The 17,766-nt window shown below is 38.4% G+C and overlaps 2 protein-coding genes across 4 annotated transcripts in view; one reads left to right on the top strand and one right to left on the bottom strand.

Annotated features, from left to right (window-relative positions):
- The window catches only part of LOC103012988 (ninjurin-1-like), a 162,402-nt gene that overhangs the window by 136,541 nt on the left and 8,095 nt on the right, over positions 1–17,766 (top strand). The gene's annotated exons all lie outside the window — the stretch shown is intronic.
- LOC103004085 (serine/threonine-protein kinase MRCK alpha-like) overlaps positions 7,792–17,766 on the bottom strand; it is a 56,273-nt gene continuing 46,298 nt past the window's right edge. For all 3 annotated transcript variants that reach the window (XM_057548653.1, XM_057548654.1, XM_057548655.1), the window contains 3 exons: positions 11,178–11,275; positions 9,959–10,043; positions 7,792–8,377 (listed from right to left, as the gene is read on the bottom strand). In XM_057548653.1, coding sequence (XP_057404636.1) covers positions 8,247–8,377; positions 9,959–10,043; positions 11,178–11,275 — 314 coding nt within the window. In that variant the 3' untranslated portion in view covers positions 7,792–8,246. The remainder of the gene's footprint in view (positions 8,378–9,958; positions 10,044–11,177; positions 11,276–17,766) is intronic.

The following is a 17,766-nucleotide window of genomic DNA, read 5'->3' as shown; positions in this document are numbered from 1 at the left end:
GGTGAACTTTCTAGTAACAAAGGAGAAGTGCCCACAGGAGAGTGGAAGGGCTTGTTGGAATAATGCTGTTGGTGGGCAGGGAATGAAAACTCACCTCTTGGGCATAAGCAGGTACCGTGCCTGTTCCCTGAGATGAAGATGGTTGTTTGACTACGGGACCTCATCTGTAGGAACACAATGGGGAGGGAAAGTGATGGTTAGGCTGTTTGCGTCCCCCACCCCAATTCCAGATGTCAAGGCAGCACCTAATATTGAACCTTGATAACGGATCATCAAAAACATGAACTTTAGAGATGGTCCCCTTTGTAGGCAATTGAATGACCTATGAAAACATGTGGCATTGATGTTGGGGGTGTGTGTGCCCAGGGGTTGTGAATGTAGACTAATTAATGCCTGAGGCAACAGTGACCCCCACCTGGGAGTCTATTCACCACCTTGTATAATAACTTAAACAGGAGTCTTTGAGGACCCATTATACCTCGCAGTTAAACCAGCTGCTGGGGCCTCTGGGGGAGTGGAAGCTCCATAGAATACCTTTGTCAAGAGCCAGCAATGATGCATCTTGAGAAGCAAAAAGAGGACCTTGGTCCTCTCAGAGTTCCCAAGGGGATAAGAACTGTCCTGGTGAGGCCATGAACTGTGGCCTTAGTCCATGTAGAGACATCTGTGACCTTGATTTATATCTGGGGCATCTGTGAGGCAACAGATTCCCTGAGTTCTTTGCCCAACAGGGACCAGTATTGCATGATGTCCCAAGAGTTTGTAAAAATGTGCAGATGGGACCAGTGGTTGGCCAGGGCATCCAGAGCTAAGATGACGCCTGAGGTTTGGCAAACTGTGCTGACCCTTGGGCCCCATGCTTTACTGGGGACATCGTGGCTGAGGGATGGGAAGCAGTAACCTTCCACCGGGGCACAGGTCCTGCCCCGATTACTTTTCTCCCCTTCCCACCCGATCTACATGCATATCTTTCTTACAGCCTTGTTTGTACAGGATTCTTTCTGCAAGTTTCCAGTTAGTTTTCAGTGAGAAGTATTCGACAAGTAGATACAGTTTTAATGTGTTCATGTGAGGGAGGTGAGTTCCACATCCTCATACTCTGCTATCTTGATCGATCTCGACCTATTTGGATTTTGCTCTGCTTTTTGAAAGTGTAGGTTTGTGTCTTCAGGAAAATTTGGGACATTTTTGGCCATTGTTTCTTTAAATACTCTTCCAGTCTCACTCATTCTCTCACCTCCCCTTCTGAGACTCTGGTAATACGTATGTTAGGTTTTTTTTATAGTCTCAGAGGTCCCTGAGACTCTTCATGTTTTACCCCACTCTATTTTCTCTTTGTTGTCCAGATTGGATAAATTCTGTTGCTTTGTCCTAAAATTCACCAATTCTATCCTCTATCTCCTTCACACTACTGCTGAGACCACCCAGAGACTTGTTGTTTTGTTTTTATTGCATTTTTATGTTCTGTAATTTCCATTTGATTCTTTATTGCAACTTCTGTCTCTGTACGGATATTTTATATTTATAAATTTGTTTCAAGCGAATCCGTAATTGCTTACTGAAGCGTTTTTGTGATGTCTGCTTTAAAATCTTTGTCAGATAATTCCAACATCTGATCCTTCTCCATGTGCATGTATATTGATTGACTTTTTTCATTCAAGTTGCGAATTTCATGGTTCTTAGTGTGACTAGTGACTTTCAGTTGTATCTTGGACACTTTGGGTGTTATATTATGACACTGGATCCTATGTAATATCCTATTTTAGCAGGCAGACCCTTTACTGAGGTGTAGCATGAGAGCCAGGCAGGTGTGTGATCAGCTTCCTGCAAGGACTTACTGACATCACCCTTGCAAAACTGGTGTGCTGACTCCCATTGTCTCGTTGCTGAAGGGTGGGCTAGAGTCCAGCTCCCTTCTGGCTCTACTGAAAACTTCCCAGTCAAGGAGGGGCACTGTCTCACACCACCTTGTTGCCTCCAATTTGGGGTATAAGCTCAGCTCCATACCAGGTCCTACTGAAACCAGGGTGGGTTATGCAGTCTGTTGACCAGTCTTCTTTTCACTACATGTCCCAACTTGTGGGTGCCTGGTGGGAGCAGATGCTCAGCTCCCCATTGAGCCCCACTGACACCAGATGGGGGAGGAGGACAGTGGAGTGCTGACTAGCCCTGCCATGGTCAGTCTCATTGCAGCCGCTGGGTCTGGGGCTTCAGTTCTCCACTGCACTTTGTCCACATCGGGGATGGGGGAAGGTGAAATTCTGACCAGCCTCAACTCACACCTTTCATTAAGTCCTCTGTCTTCTCAGGGTGGGTGGAAGCCCTCAGCTCTCTGGCTTTATGAAGGCTGGGGAATTAGAGCACTTCCTGCTTCTGCCAAGCCAGAGATGGAAGATCAGATTCCTATTTGGCCCCTGACACCATGGGTGGGGGAACCTAAGCACTGCCATCAGCTTCTGCAGAGCAGGAGTAAGGAGACTGAAAGGGCAGCTCATTGCCAAGCCCCACCAAAGCCACATGGCGGTGGGAGAGGGTGTTTTTCCTGTTGATTTTTAACGTGAATAGATCATGTATTGTCAAAAAGGTTTTCTGTTCTAGTAGGCACAATTTTCCTAGTCCTTTGGCTAGGAGAAACAGGCTTTTCTTGAAATTTTTTTTTTCCTATGCCTGTTAGTGGCTCTGGGTAAGAGGCTTCTGCAGCAGCCTCTCTGGGGTACTGGGAAACAATAAGGGAACAAGGGTACACACTGCCATGTCATTCCTCAAGGACCGAGATCCCTTTCTTCTTCCCACCTTTCAGAGCATTCCCATATGTGTTTGTTGTATTATGGTCATGATTTTTTCAGTTTAAGAGGGAGGATCTGGGGGGAATGGGTAGTTCATTCATTATTTTTTTATTAATTTTTAAAATTTTGAGACATTTTTTAAAGTTACAATCAATAATGTAATAAGCATATGCCCATATTCTCAAATGAATCAATTATAAACATTTTTCATATTTGTCCCATATTTTTGCTCTCTACTTTTTCATTTCTTTTTACTCCTTTTAATAGAGATATGGCTTAAATAGCACTAAAGGGCATGTATTTGAATATACAGCTGGATGAAGTTTTCCATACGTAGACTCCTGAAATGGAGCAGGACCCTATGGTCCTTCCCCCACCTCGCCATGTCCTCAGCCTGCTTTTGTCTGTGGAAAAACTTTAGCCAAGGAATAAGTTTAATCAGAGAAGTGGGAAAATGCAGAAACAAAGGAAAACTGTCAAAGGAGACAAAATAATAATAGTTTAGTCATGAAGCATAGTCAAGGACATTTCGTTCCTCCTTAAGGTCTCAGGTAATATTCTGAGCCACGTCCTGTGAGCTGTCTTATGGACACTGAAACCCCCACCAGGTAGAAGAAGTTAACTACATGATGACCAGGCTGTAGCCATGACATAAGCTGCCACAATTCTGAGAATTGGCCTCAAAGAAATGGAAACAAATCAACCCTGGAACTGAAGATTAACTGTACCTAAAACAATCAAGATGACGTTGGTCAGACCACCAATGACCAATTTCAAGATGCCTGTCAGAGATGACTGTGCTGTTTCTACATGTAGCCCCGTCCCTCCATCTATAAAAGCTCTTGCCCACTGCTTGTCAGTGATGCAGATTCAGCCTTTGGACAGGTGTCCACCCCCGGTTGCTGGCATCCAAAATAAAGCAAACTTTCCTTTCCACCAACCTTGCCTGTTTATTGGCTTTTGAGCAGTGAGAAGCTGGACCCCACTTGCGGTTACACTCCTATGTAATTTGCCAACCAGAGTGGGATGTGGAACACTTCCTTCCCCAGGAATTTCTTTCATTCCCCTTTGACATTAATAACTACCCCTCCCCTCCACAGAGGGAAGCACTCCTCTGACCTCCATCACCATATACTAGGTGTGCCTGCTTTTGACGTCATATTAATGGAATCAGTCACATAGTTGTTCATTTTGTTTGGTTTTTGTGTTTCTGGCTCCTCTGTTTCAGCATAATGTTTTTGAGATTCGTCCACAGCGTTCTGTGGGTCCGTAGTTCCTTTGATTGCTTAGTAGTACCTAATATTTGAATATTTCCTGCTCCAATTATTCATGCTCCTGTTAATGAAAATAATCTTCTGGAGGAGACAATTAGAAGGCTTCTATCTAAAAAGATCTCCAAAGATGTTTTGGAGTCTTTATTTCCTATTTGGTCAGTTACTAAGCTTAGCTGTATACCACATCACTTTTGTTTCAAGAATTCTTATTTATAACATGAGTGATATAAAATACTACTCATATATTCTTATTTATTAAGCCATAATTATGCATATATACTAAGATTGCCCTGTTTATTATTCCTTTCCCTCTTGTTTCCTCCTGAAATCTGTTTTGATTTATATGTTGTTTATTTTTGTGAGAACACAGATTGCTGCCCCCGTCCCATTTCTGATTTGTATTGCTAACATGTGTCCAGGTGAGGCTGACGCAGCTGGTCAGAGGACCATTCTTTGAGAACCACTGCCCTAGATACAGACTGTTACCCAGGTTATGCTAAGACCACATGTCCAAGGCCTACTTCACCAAGGAGAGAGCAGTGAAACCAGCTGGGAGAGGTATGCAGGGGACTCGGAGAGCAGGAGCTCCAGAGAAGATGGATTTCCTAGTGCCCTCCCTCTCTTATCACACCCCTCACCATCTCACTTCTTTCTTTTTTTATTTTAATTTTTATTGGAGTATAGTTGATTTACAATGTTGTGTTAGTTTTAGGTGTACAGCAAAGTAAATCAGTTATACATATACGTATATCCACTCTTTTTTTTAGATTCTTTTCCCATTTAGGCCGTTACAGAGTATTCAGTAGAGTTCCCTGTGCTCTACAACAGGTTCTTATTAGTTATCTCTTTTATATATAGTAGAGTGTATATGTCAATCCCAATCTCCCCGTTTATCCCTCCCCCCCTTACCCCCTGGTAACCATAAGTTTGTTTTCTACAGCTGTGACTCTACTTCTGTTTTGTAGATAAGTTCACTTGTACCCTTTTTTTTAGATTGCACATATAAGCTATATCATATGATATTTGTCTTTCTCACTTCCTTCTTTGATGTGAAGAGTCAAATAAGCTTCTCCCCTTCCTTGCCTGTCCAGAGAAACCTCTGCAAATCCTCCAACCCAGAAATATAGGCATTGCAATGCAGTCAGAAAATCCTAACACCAGCATTATCAAATGCACATAGGAAGTCTCAAGAGTATACAGGTAGTGAGAAAAAAAGAAAAAAGAAAAACCACTTAAACTGGTGGAAGATATCATGTAAATACTTCTTAACTTAATGTCCTTGCCTCAAAGGAATGAGATTCAAATATAAGGAATTTTATTATTATTTCACTTATTATTATTTTTACTTTAAGACATGATTATGAATTTACTATTAAAATAAAACCCCAATTGGCTGTCCCTGTCACAGAAATCTCTCAAAATAAAATACTTTCCAACAGATAAGACATTAAACAGATTTGAATTATTAATGTTAATATTTTTAGTAAAGATGAAACCAGGAATTTTTCATAGAAAAAAATTCAGAAGCAACCAGACTAGTTATTGCATACATAAAAATACCTCGCCATAAAATACATGTCTGGAAACTAGTGCATTTTTCAGTCCTTGGGCATGAGAACAGGCCAGTCTCAGGTGGGGCTGTCTCCAGCACCACTTCTTCTCTAATGGTGGAAAAGGGAAAGAACAGAAGATAGTCATTGGAGAAATGTCTATTTAGGTCTTCCACCCATTTTTGGATTGGTTTGTTTGTTTTTTTTTTTTTTGATATTGAGCTTCATGAGCTGCTTATATAATTTTGGAGATTAATCCTTTGTCAGTTGCTTCATTTGCAAATATTTTCTCCCATTCTGAGCATTGTCTTTTTGTCTTGTTTATGGCTTCCTTTGTTGTGCAAAAGCTTTTAAGTTTCATTAGGTCCCATTCGTTTGTTTTGATTTCCATTACTCTAGGAGGTGGGTCAAAAAGGATCTTGCTGTGATTTATGTCATAGAGTGTTCTGCCTATGTTTTCCTCTAAGAGTTTTATAGTGTCTGGCCTTTCATTTAGGTCTTTAATCCATTTTGAGTTTATTTTTGTATATGGTGTTAGTGAGTGTTCTAATTTCATTCTTTTACATATAGCTGTCCAGTTTTCCCAGCACCACTTATTGAAGAGGCTGTCTTTTCTCCATTGTATATTCTTGCCTCCTTTGTCAAAGATAAGGTGACTATATGTATGCGAGTTTATCTCTGGTCTTCCCATCCTGTTCCATTGATCTATATTTCTGTTTTTGTGTCAGTACCATACTGTCTTGATTACTGTAGCTTTGTAGTATAGTCTGAAGTCAGGGAGCCTGATTCCTCCAGCTCTGTTTTTCTTTCTCAAAAAGACATACAGATTGTGAACAAACACATGAAAAGATGCTCAGCATCACTAATTATTAGAGAAATGCAAATCAAGACCCCAATGAGGTATCACTTCACACCAGTCGGAATGGCCATCATCAAAAAAAATCTACAAACAATAAGTGCTGGAGAAGGTGTGGAGAAAAGGGAACCCTCTGCACTGTTGGTGGGAATGTAAATTGATACATTCACTATGGAGAACAGTATGGAGGTTCCTTAAAAAACTAAAAATAGAACTACCATATGACCCAGCAATCCCACTTCTGGGCATATACCCTGAGAAAACCATAATTCAAAAAGAGTCATGTACCACAATGTTCACTGCAGCACTCTTTATAATAGCCAGGACATGGAAACAACCTAAGCGTCCATCAACAGATGAATGGATAAAGAAGATGTGGCACATAGTTACAATGGAATATTACTCAGCCGTAGAAAGGAACAAAATTGAGTTATTTGTAATGAGGTGGACAGACTTAGATCTGTCATACAGAGTAAAGTAAGTCAGAAAGAGAAAAACAAATACAGTATGCTAACACACATATATGGAATCTAAAAAAACGGTTTTGAAGAACCTAGGGGCAGGACAGGAATAAAGACGCAGATTTAGAGAACAGACTTGAGGTGGGGGGAAGGGGAAGCTGGGACGAAGTGAGAGAGTAGCATTGACATATATACACTACCAAATATAAAATGGATGGCTAGTGGGAAGCTGTTGCATAGCACAGGGAGATCTGCTCGATGCTTTGTGGTGACCTAGAGGGGTGGGATAGGGAGGGTGGGAGGGAGACGCAAGAGAGAGGGGATATGGGGATATATGTATACATATAGCTGATTCACTTTGTTGTGCAGCAGAAACTAACACAACATTGTAAAGCAATTAAACTCCAATAAAGATGAAAAAAAATTTTTTTAAAAAGGAAACAGTCAATTTAGGTGAATGCTTCATGAATTCTCATGTTTGAAATCAGAAGATCTTCAGCCTCATTTTCAAAAGTACTACTTTATTAAAAATTATTACTTTAGGTATTAATCAACAGAGATGCTACTGCAATCAACTTTAAAAGACAAAGACAAAATTGTACTGGTGACTTTTTCAAGGGCAAATGATAGGTATATCCAATTACAAATTTGGTGAATGGAGAGAATATTCAGTTATTCTGTGCTTCCCAGATACTTTTAAAAATTAAGTATCTTAAAGTTTTTGGTACAAATCACATGGCATTTAACAGCCACAGACATCAAAGAAGCTCTGTCCTATTATATATTTTTCATATAATTACGGCTCCTTTAAAAGAAACAGCACTGCTCTAGAAAAATTTTTATTTGTAATCCAAAGAAGATCAGCTTATTTTCCCACTTATTCAGTTACAGAAATTACCACCAAGTAATAGGCAATAAGAGAATGAATGTTCTTTTAAAGTCAAAGGAAGGCATCTCCAGAGTCAGAGAGTAATCAATCCACATGCAGCTCAGTACTATTTATTCCTTCGCAAAATGCCTCAGTGACATACATTATGGTGTGTATACACGTGTGTTCTATATTTGCATTATGTGGAGGCTTAAGTACCGAATTTCAGTTATTCCACATTCACAGAGAAATGTATCCACGTATTATGCTTCCATTCATACTCACCACATCAATGTTTTCTTTAAAGCTGCACAGAAAAATAAACATAACACTGCTGCAAACAGATGTCTCCACCTGAGTTTCACAGATTTATTTCTTTTTCTTCCGAATTACATCAAATATCACATGGTCCTCAAGTGGTCCCTCTGGACCACACGTGAGAGGGTGGTCATCAGAGCCCCTTCACTAGGATCCCTTTCCCTCTGGGAACCCGGAAGGAATAACGATGCTTGCTGCTGTGGTGTCGGACCATTTGCTTCTGTTGATTATCTGATGTTTCTGGAAACACCAGCTCATCTCCATCTATATGTATTTTAAAACAAAAAAAGCAATGTCATTCTTTAAACTGTTAAGAGGCCTCCCACCCAGTTTCTCATGTTAATTTCACAACTGTTCATTAACTGCACAAATATCACACTGCTCTGATTTTTTAAAGTTAAAAATGGATGAATATGGCAAATTTCTCAAGAATAGAAGCAGAGTATTAATGAACAGAATTTAATGTTCAGTGTAAGCAACACTTAAAAATGAATTTATTGTGACTCTTATCTATGAAATGACATCATTTCACTGGAAGGAGAGGTCAATCATGTTGGTGTCTTTCCACTTTGATTTGCCCTCACATTTCTATGCTATGTTTTTCTCCTATCAGATTTTTGTGGCTAAAGGGTATCAAAACGGTCTGTTATGCTTCAGGGGCAAGCATAAAGGGCCAGTCATTCTGTAAATGAAAACAATTACAATAATTGTAACTGAGCAAAGCATTTCTGAGTTCCACTGCTGGAGGAAGAGGTGTTGAGGTGGGGTAAGGAGACCCCACTTCTTCTCTCCTGGAGGTAAAAGTCATTCTCTACTTGCTGCCTCTTCTGATCTTGGGGAAAGATGCACCCCTCTTTAGACTTAAGACTTACTCTGTTTAAGTTCTTAATATCTAGAAGTCAACAAAATGTCACCCAGAAACACTCAAAAGTGTCTTGGACTACAAAAAGAAAATAAGAGAGCTTCTTATAGATTAAATTGTGTCCCCGCAAAAGATGTTGTCATACTAACCCCCCCAGAGCATGTGAATGTGACCTTATTTGGAATTAAGATCTTCGCAGATCATCAAGTTAAGATGAAATCATTGGGGTGGGCCCTAATCTGATTGTGTCCTTATAAAAAGAGGAAATTTGGACACAGACATGCACAGGGGATATGCCACATGAAGATGAAAGCCGAGATCAGGGGTGATGTATCTAAAAGCCAAGGAACACACAGATTGCCAGCAAGTCACCGACATCCTGATCTCGGACTTCTGGCCTCTAGGACTGTGAGACAATACATTTCTGTGGTTTAAGCTGTCCAACCCTGTGGCACATTTTAGCAGCCCCAGCAAAATAATTCTCTGCTACATTAAGTATTCCATCCTATAAATAAAATAAGAGAGAAAGATAAATGAATCCCTGTGGCTTTTCTCACACTCTAAATCTGCTAGAGTCTAAAATGTAGGTGGGAGAAGTTGGAGCAGGGCGGTGGGGTGGGCCGCGTCTGCTTCCCCCGTGTGCACTGCAGCTTGGAGCACATCTGGACGCAGAGCCTGCTGGGAAGTGAATGAATTTTCACAGTGAGCATTCAAATGGTAGATTAGTGTTTCCAGGTGCTTATGTCCAACCATCAGTCCTGCTTAAAAATAGCTGGAGTGTGCCACAAGTAAATGCTTTTATCTCTACTGCTATGCGAGGATGAAGGAGAACCACTTTGCCGGGAGCGCATCCCAGGACTGTGTGTAAGGGGCACAGGTGTCCAAATCAGACCCTCTCCACTCACTAGCTCTGTGACCTTGGGCAGTCAGTTAGAGACATGGTCTCTTAGAATTACTTCTACTAAGAAGAAGTCATTTCTTACTTGTCTTCTTATTTTTGAAATATATTAATCTAATTGTCTCCAAAAGCAAAATATTTAGGAATCCTTCACTATTCAAGGGTTGAACCTAAAATAATAAAAAAGCAAGATTACCATTTCAATGAATACTTTTTTAAAATTAAGTTATGACTATTTGCTTACATATAAAGAATTAAGAATAAATATATTCTACTTAAACTCCCCCCTCAGAATAATGTAGTCTCAAAAAAAAAGACCCCCAAAACATCAATTAAAGAAAATAAATGGTGTTACAAACTCATATTGATAAAATTTCAGAAACATGAATATCATAGATTAAAGAAATCTGAACATTACTAACTTAAATAGCAATATATTTAATTTTTATATTAACTTTTAAAACATTATTAGTAACTAAAAAATTATCCTGAGAAGATTCATCTGCCTTGTGAATTCATTTTATCAAACAGTAAATGTGACTGGTTCACGTTTAGAATGCTGGAAAAGTGTATTTTAATATTTTATATAGTGGGACCGTCCTTACAAAAGCTTTTCCCATTGCTTATATTGTTTAAAGTGAGGCAAAATCTCACATATAATTGTAAATACTTCCTTCATCCTTTCCTGTATAAACTGCTTTTTGGTGGCTCCTGCTACGTATACTCCACATATGCCAGAATTTAATCATTCTTAAATCTTCAGTGGTCTTTTAACAAAATAGAGGTTTTTACTTCTAAATTTTATGTAAATTTTAAATTATTTGTAGTAAAGATACAAAATTTTTATTTTATTATGAATCTGTGAGAATCTAATTGAGAATCCTAAAAACAGCTTTGGCTATATACTTTTCCTTTTTTTTTTTTTTTTTTGCCAGTAAAATTTTCCTTCACAGTATGCAAAATTATACTAAGTGAAAATTAGTAATAAACACAAGTAACTAAACTGAATGTGGGAAGTAACATCTATAATGTATGATATAAATATTCATATTATATTATCTATATAAATAAATAGTACATTTATTTATATCATGATAATCCTACCTTATATAGTGCAACTAAATATCACAAAATAGCTCTTGTACTAGTAAAAAAATTAACCCATGTGGGTTTTGGTGGTTATTTTCACTCTTAGCTAAGCCTTCAAATCACCAAGTACACATTAGTAAGTCCAGCAAAGGCACAATTGAGTTTCCATTTTCAGTCAGTAATTCATCAGTCACATGATCTCAATGTCAAATCACCTTCTTGAGGGGGATGGTTTGGATCCATTCCATGGAGTTCACATCAATGATATCCACTGCATTTTCACTGTACACTGAGAGATATGGGGCATTGTAACCTGGGAAAAGGAGAGGAGGTGACAGCAAGCATGGGGTTCATGATTCATTTTTTAATTGGAATTTTTATTAGGATAATTATAGATTCACATGCAGTTGTAAGAATAACACAGACAGATCTCTTGCATGCTCTGCTCAGTTTTCCCCAATGTAACATTTTGCAAAGCTAGCATGCTGACATTGATAGAGCTGACCTATCCATCTCAGGCAGATTTCCCCACTTTTACTAGCACTCATGTGTGTGTCTGTTTGTGTGTGTGAAGGTATATACAATTATATCACCTGTGTAGGTTCAGGTGTTCACAGCCACAGTCAAGATACAAAATAACTCCAAGGATCCCTCATCATGCCTTTTTATAATCTCACTCACCCCCTTTCCATCCTCCCCTCCTTCCTCAATCCCTGGGAATCAGTATAATCTGTACTCCATTTCAAAAATTTTGTCATTTCAAAAATGCTATATGAAAGGAATCAATTTCCTCTAAGATCAGGAACAAAACAAGGTTGTCCACTCTCACCACTATTATTCAACATAGTTTTGGAAGTTTTAGCCACAGCAATCAGAGAAGAAAAAGAAATAAAAGGAATCCAAATTTGAAAAGAAGACTTAAAGCTGTCCCTGTTTGCAGATGGCATGATACTATACATAAAGAATCCTAAAGATGCCACCAGAAAGCTACTAGAGCTAATCAATGAATTTGGTAAAGCAGCAGGATACAAAATTAATGCAAAGAAATCTCTTGCATACCTATACACTAATGATGACAAATCTGAAAGAGAAATTAAGGAAACACTCCCATTTACCATTGCAACAAAAAGAATAAAATACCTTGGAATAAACCTACCTAAGGAGACAAAAGACCTGTATGCAGAAAACTATAAGACACTGATGAAAGAAATTAAAGATGATACAAACAGATGGAGAGAATTACCATGTACTTGGATTGGAAGAATCAACAGTGTGAAAATAACGATACTACCCAAAGCAATCTACAGATTCAATGCAATCTCTACCAAACTACCAATGGCATTTTTCACAGAACTAGAACAAAAAATTTCACAATTTGTATGGAAACACAAAAGACCCCGAATAGCCAAAGCAATCTTGAGACAGAAAAACAGAGCTGGAGGAATCAGGCTCCCTGACTTCAGACTATACTACAAGGCTACAGTAATCAGGACAGTATGGTACTGGCACAAAAACAGAAATTTAGATCAATGGAACAGGATAGAAAGCCCAGAGATAAACCCACGCACGTATGGTCACCTTATTTTTGATAAAGGAGACAAGAATATACAATGGAGAAAAGATGGCCTCTTCAATAAGTGGTGCTGGGAAAACTGGACAGCTACATGTAAAAGAATGAAATTAGAATACTCCCTAACACCATACACAAAAGTAAACTCAAAATGGATTAAAGACCTAAATGTAAGGCCAGACACTATAAAACTCTTAGAGGAAAACATAGGCGGAACACTCTTTGACATAAATCACAGCAAGATCCTTTTTGACCCATCTACTAGAGAAATGGAAATAAAGACAAAAAAAAAAACAAATGGGACCTAATGAAACTTAAAAGCTTTTGCACAGCAAAGGAAAACATAAACAAGACGAAAAGACAACACTCAGAATGAGAGAAAATATTTGCAAATGAAGCAACTGACAAAAGATTAATCTCCACAATTTACAAGCAGCTCATGCAGCTCAATATCAAAAAAACCGAACAACCGAATCCAAAAATGGGCAGAAGACCTAAATAGGCATTTCTCCAAAGAAGATATACAAATTGCGAACAAACACATGAAAGGATACTCAACATCACTAATCATTAGAGAAATGCAAATCAAAACTTCAGTGAGGTATCACCTCACACCTGTCAGAATGGCCATCATCAAAAAAATCTACAAACAATAAATGCTAGAGAGGGTGTGGAGAAAAGGGTGCCCTGTTGCACTGTTCGTGGAAATGTAAATTGCTACAGCCACTATGGAGAACAGTATGGAGGTTCCTTAAAAAACTAAAAACAGAACTACCATATGACCCAGCAATCCCACTACTGGGCATATACCCTGAGAAAACCATAATTCAACAAGAGTCATGTACCACAATGTTCATTGCAGCTCTATTTACAATAGCCAGGACATGGAAGCAACCTAAGTGTCCATCAACAGATGAATGGATAAAGAAGATGTGGCACATACATACAATGGAATATTACTCAGCCATAAAAAGAAACGGCATTGAGTTTTTTGTATTGAGGTGGATAGACCTAGATCTGTCATACAGAGTGAAGTAAGTCAGAAAGAGAAAAAGAAATACCGTATGCTAACACATATATATGGAATCTAAAAAAGAAAAAAAAATGGTTCTGAAGAACCTAGGGGCAGGACAGGAATAAAGACACAGGGGTAGAGACTGGACTTGAAGACACGGGGAGGGGGAAGGATAAGCTGGGACGAAGTGAGAGAGTGGCATGGAAATATATACACTACCAAATGTAAAATAGATAGCTAGTGGGAAGCATGCACATAGCACAGGGAGATCAGCTCAGTGCTTTTTGACCTCCTAAAGGGGTGGGATAGGGAGGGTGGAAGGGAGAAGCAAGAGAGAGGAGATATGGGGATATATGTATATGTATAGCTGATTCACTTTGTTATAAAGCAGAGACTAACACACCATTGTAAAGCAATTATACTCCAATAAAGATGTTAAATAAATAAATAAATAAATGGAATCATATGGTATTCATGATTAATTATATCTGCTACGCCCAAATACATTATAAAAACACCTTCAGAGTGGAATCTAAAGAGAATCCCATAATAATATTATAATTATCAAAATCTTTTTTTTGACACACAGGGTTAACATAAATTAAAATGGCACATAAATGATGCACGTGGGTCCAATTATATAGTACAACACGTATGTAAAATCTGACAAAAATCTTTCTAACACCTACATCTAACAGCAGCTCTTTAAAGAAATTCCATAACATTTCAAAATCTGTGGCTCCTAAACCAGGTCAACTCCCAAAAAGAATATGGTGTAAGATTAGAAAAGTATATCTGGGGAGTGAAATTAATGAACAAAGCAGAAAGAACTTCCAGCCAGTAACATTTTTGGAACTTTCCACTTTATTAATAATAACCTCTTATGGCTCCTAAATACTCACCTCAACATGAATATGTCTCCCCATTAAAGCAACAGCAATATAATTAACAACACTTCCTACACTCATGTTGTGCCTCTCTTTCCTTTTTCCTGTGGCCAACTCTTGAAAGTGTCATTTACGTTTCACATCCTCCACTTCCCAGCCCTACTGACACCCAGTCCATGGCAATCTGACTTGTGTCTTAACCCATCCATTAAAACTGCTCTCACTACAAGTCATTAACCGTCAATTATTCCTAAAACCAACAGACACGTTTCAGTCTCTGTCTTACTTGAAAGCTCAGCGATACTTGCCTCCTACAATTCTCCCTCTCAGTTTCCTTTGTGGGCTTCTTGCCCTCTGACCACCTCTCTAATATTTATGTTTCTTGGTCCTCTGGCCTATGTCCTATTCTCTCTCACTCTGTTTACTCTCGCACTGGAAGTACAAACTCAGCATGTCCAAGGAACCAGGCTGATAATGCCAGAAACTAGTCATTGATTTTAGCTTTACCACAAATGGGATGGCCAGACATTGTGTGCTCTGATGTGTTCAGTGTGACATACAAAACTAGTAAGAAATTACTCTTATTAGAAGCCGTTAATGCTCATTTTCAGTTGTAGGAAATTCAGGACATAGAGGAAGAAGTTAGAAAGCACCACGAGGAAACAGACAGATCTAGATTGTAGAACATCCTACAGGAGAGCAAATCAATGGTGTGGAAAACCACTCAGAATTAGAAGATATTTAAGAGTTAACCACAACATGCCATGTGTGGACCATTTTTGGATTCTGATTCCAAGAAATACACTGTCAAAGAGATGTCTTTATGATAATCAGCAATATTTTAATATGGACTATTGGATGGTAAAAAAGAATCATTGGTAATTTCTTCAGAGGTGGTAATAGTTTTATGAGAAAATGACCATATTTTTAGAGATGTATGTTAAGGTGTGTAGAGGTGGAATGAAAATAATGTTTGGGATTTTATTTCAAATACTTCAACAACTCAACAAAAAAGAAAAAAATTAAGTTATCATATTCCTTCCTCCTCTGCCCATCTGAGTCTGTCCCACCTCGTGTTTTATTATCTCAGTAATATCAGTGGCATCACTCATTTGCTCAACTAGGAAATCCTGATTCTCTGGTCCCTGAGCTTCCACTTCTAATCAAAGCTTTGTAAAGCAAAGTTTTGTCAATTATATCTCCTCAATATCCCTCAACTTGTCTCCTCTCTATCCCAACTGTCTCTACCGTACATAATTTTAATCCACAATTTCTACAATGACCTCCTAGTTGGTCTCTTGGGCTCCAGTCTGATCTCTCGTTTATCGTTTACCTCACCACTAGAGCCTAGGGATTTTTCTGAAGTGCATCTCTAACCATGTCAGTGCGTCTGTGATCTGGCTCATGAGAACTCCTCCAGTCCCATTTCTTGAACTCTTATCTTGAACTCCATGTCTGAAACAGTGACCTTATTATAGTTCCTCACAAAATGCAGTATCAATGGCCTTTTCCAGTTATGACAGAGTTGTCTGCTATTGGAATTACCCTCCCACCATCAATAATTATAAAACGGACATAAAAATATAAAAATGGACAAGTCATATGAAATAACTGTTTTTAGGCATTAGTTAGTAGACAGCACAGGACTGCCATTCCTAAAAGAAGATAAATATATAAGGTGGGTCCCACATTCCGCTGTTTCTCTGCCTAACGGAAATCTCCAAAACTGCTATGTAGGAAAATGGAACCCAAGCAGAGAGTTGAAGTTTTGCCAGGCAGAGGAAACAGATTCTAATGTGTCTGGAATTTGCAAGGCAGAGTACACAGAGGAAAGAGCCACAAAGAAAGGTGTCCCAGAAATCTGCACAGCTGTTCCCTCGAAGTTCCTGGCCAAATCCAAAACTGCACACAGACAGAGCAAGATTCCACAAGACTCACGCAGAGCATTGAGAGTGAACAGAAATTTCATAGGTAGTACAGTGCTGGAAAGACATTAGATTTCTGAACCAGACAGAGTAGAGAGACATTGGTGAAAACCCTAGGCATTCAGTTGAGACCCAGAAAGGCCATTCTTTGGGCATGAGGACTAGAAGAAAAACCAAAATAGGCCCGCCCTAACAAAGTCTAATTCCAAGCCTCAGCAAAACTAAAGTGATCCATCAGTAGGTTAATTGTCTGTCAGAACAAAGCACACAACACTCTCTAGAGAAATACATAATATAACCCAGAGTCCCTGTATCATAGCATTCATAATGTCCAGCAAAGATAAAAAAATAATAAGACTTGTAAAAAAGCAGGAAAATAACAGCTTTAATCAAAAAAAAAAGAACATTCAGTAGAAGCAGACCCATAGAGGCCATATGTTGGAATAATTATAAATAATTGTATAAATAGTTTAAGACTGTGAAAAAATATAAACAAATTGGCAGAGAGGAGAAATCCAGCAAAGAAATGGAAATTTAAAAAAAATACTTGAAATTATAGAACAGAGGAATATAATACCTGAAATGCCTAAAAATCCCTGGACAAACCAGGGGTAAAAGATCGGTGAAACTGAAGATACAATCAATATAAATTATCTAAACTGAAGTAGAGAAGGAAAAAAAGATTTTTAAAAAACAGAGCCTCAACGATTTGTGGAACAAAGTCAAGAGGTCTAATATACATGTAATTGGATCTCCAGAAAAGAGAAAATAGGTTAAAAAAATTTTTAGAAAATATAATGCCTAAAAATTTTCCAAAATTAATGAAAGATATCAATCTTCAGATCCAAAAAGTCCTGAAAATCCCCAGCAGAATATATACAAAGAAAATCACATGTAAGCACATCACAGTCAAATTGCTGAAAACCAAAGATAATGAGAAAATCTTAATGTCTGCCAAATAGAAAAGACAGAGGGAACAACAATAAAAATGGTTGATTTCTCACTGGAAACAATGGATACCAGAAGAAACTAGAATGACATTTTTTAAGTGCTGAAAGAAAAAAACGCTTCTCGCTTTTTTAGCTGGCCTTTCCAGACTCACCAGTTTAGATTGTGTCCCTCCTACGTGCTCCTGTAGAATACTGTACTCCCCTATCACAGCACTTGCTTAATTATTGATCTCATATCATGATTATAATCTCAATAAAGATACAGACTATTTCACCATGTTTAATATTGTGCCCTTAACTTTTAGCATAGTAAGTTCATATTAAGTGCTCAATTACTATTCTCTAAGTGAATAAAAAATGCTATATTAAATTTATAAAATGATGGCCTGCATCAATGAAATATCAAATAGGCTAAAAGTATTTAGGAACATTCTATGTAGACTTTACATAAGCTAAA

Source organism: Balaenoptera acutorostrata, chromosome 6 (assembly GCF_949987535.1).
Source record: "Balaenoptera acutorostrata chromosome 6, mBalAcu1.1, whole genome shotgun sequence".
NCBI lineage: Eukaryota > Metazoa > Chordata > Mammalia > Artiodactyla > Balaenopteridae > Balaenoptera > Balaenoptera acutorostrata.
Note: the sequence above shows the minus strand (reverse complement) of the source record. Positions and strands in the feature narration are given on the sequence as shown.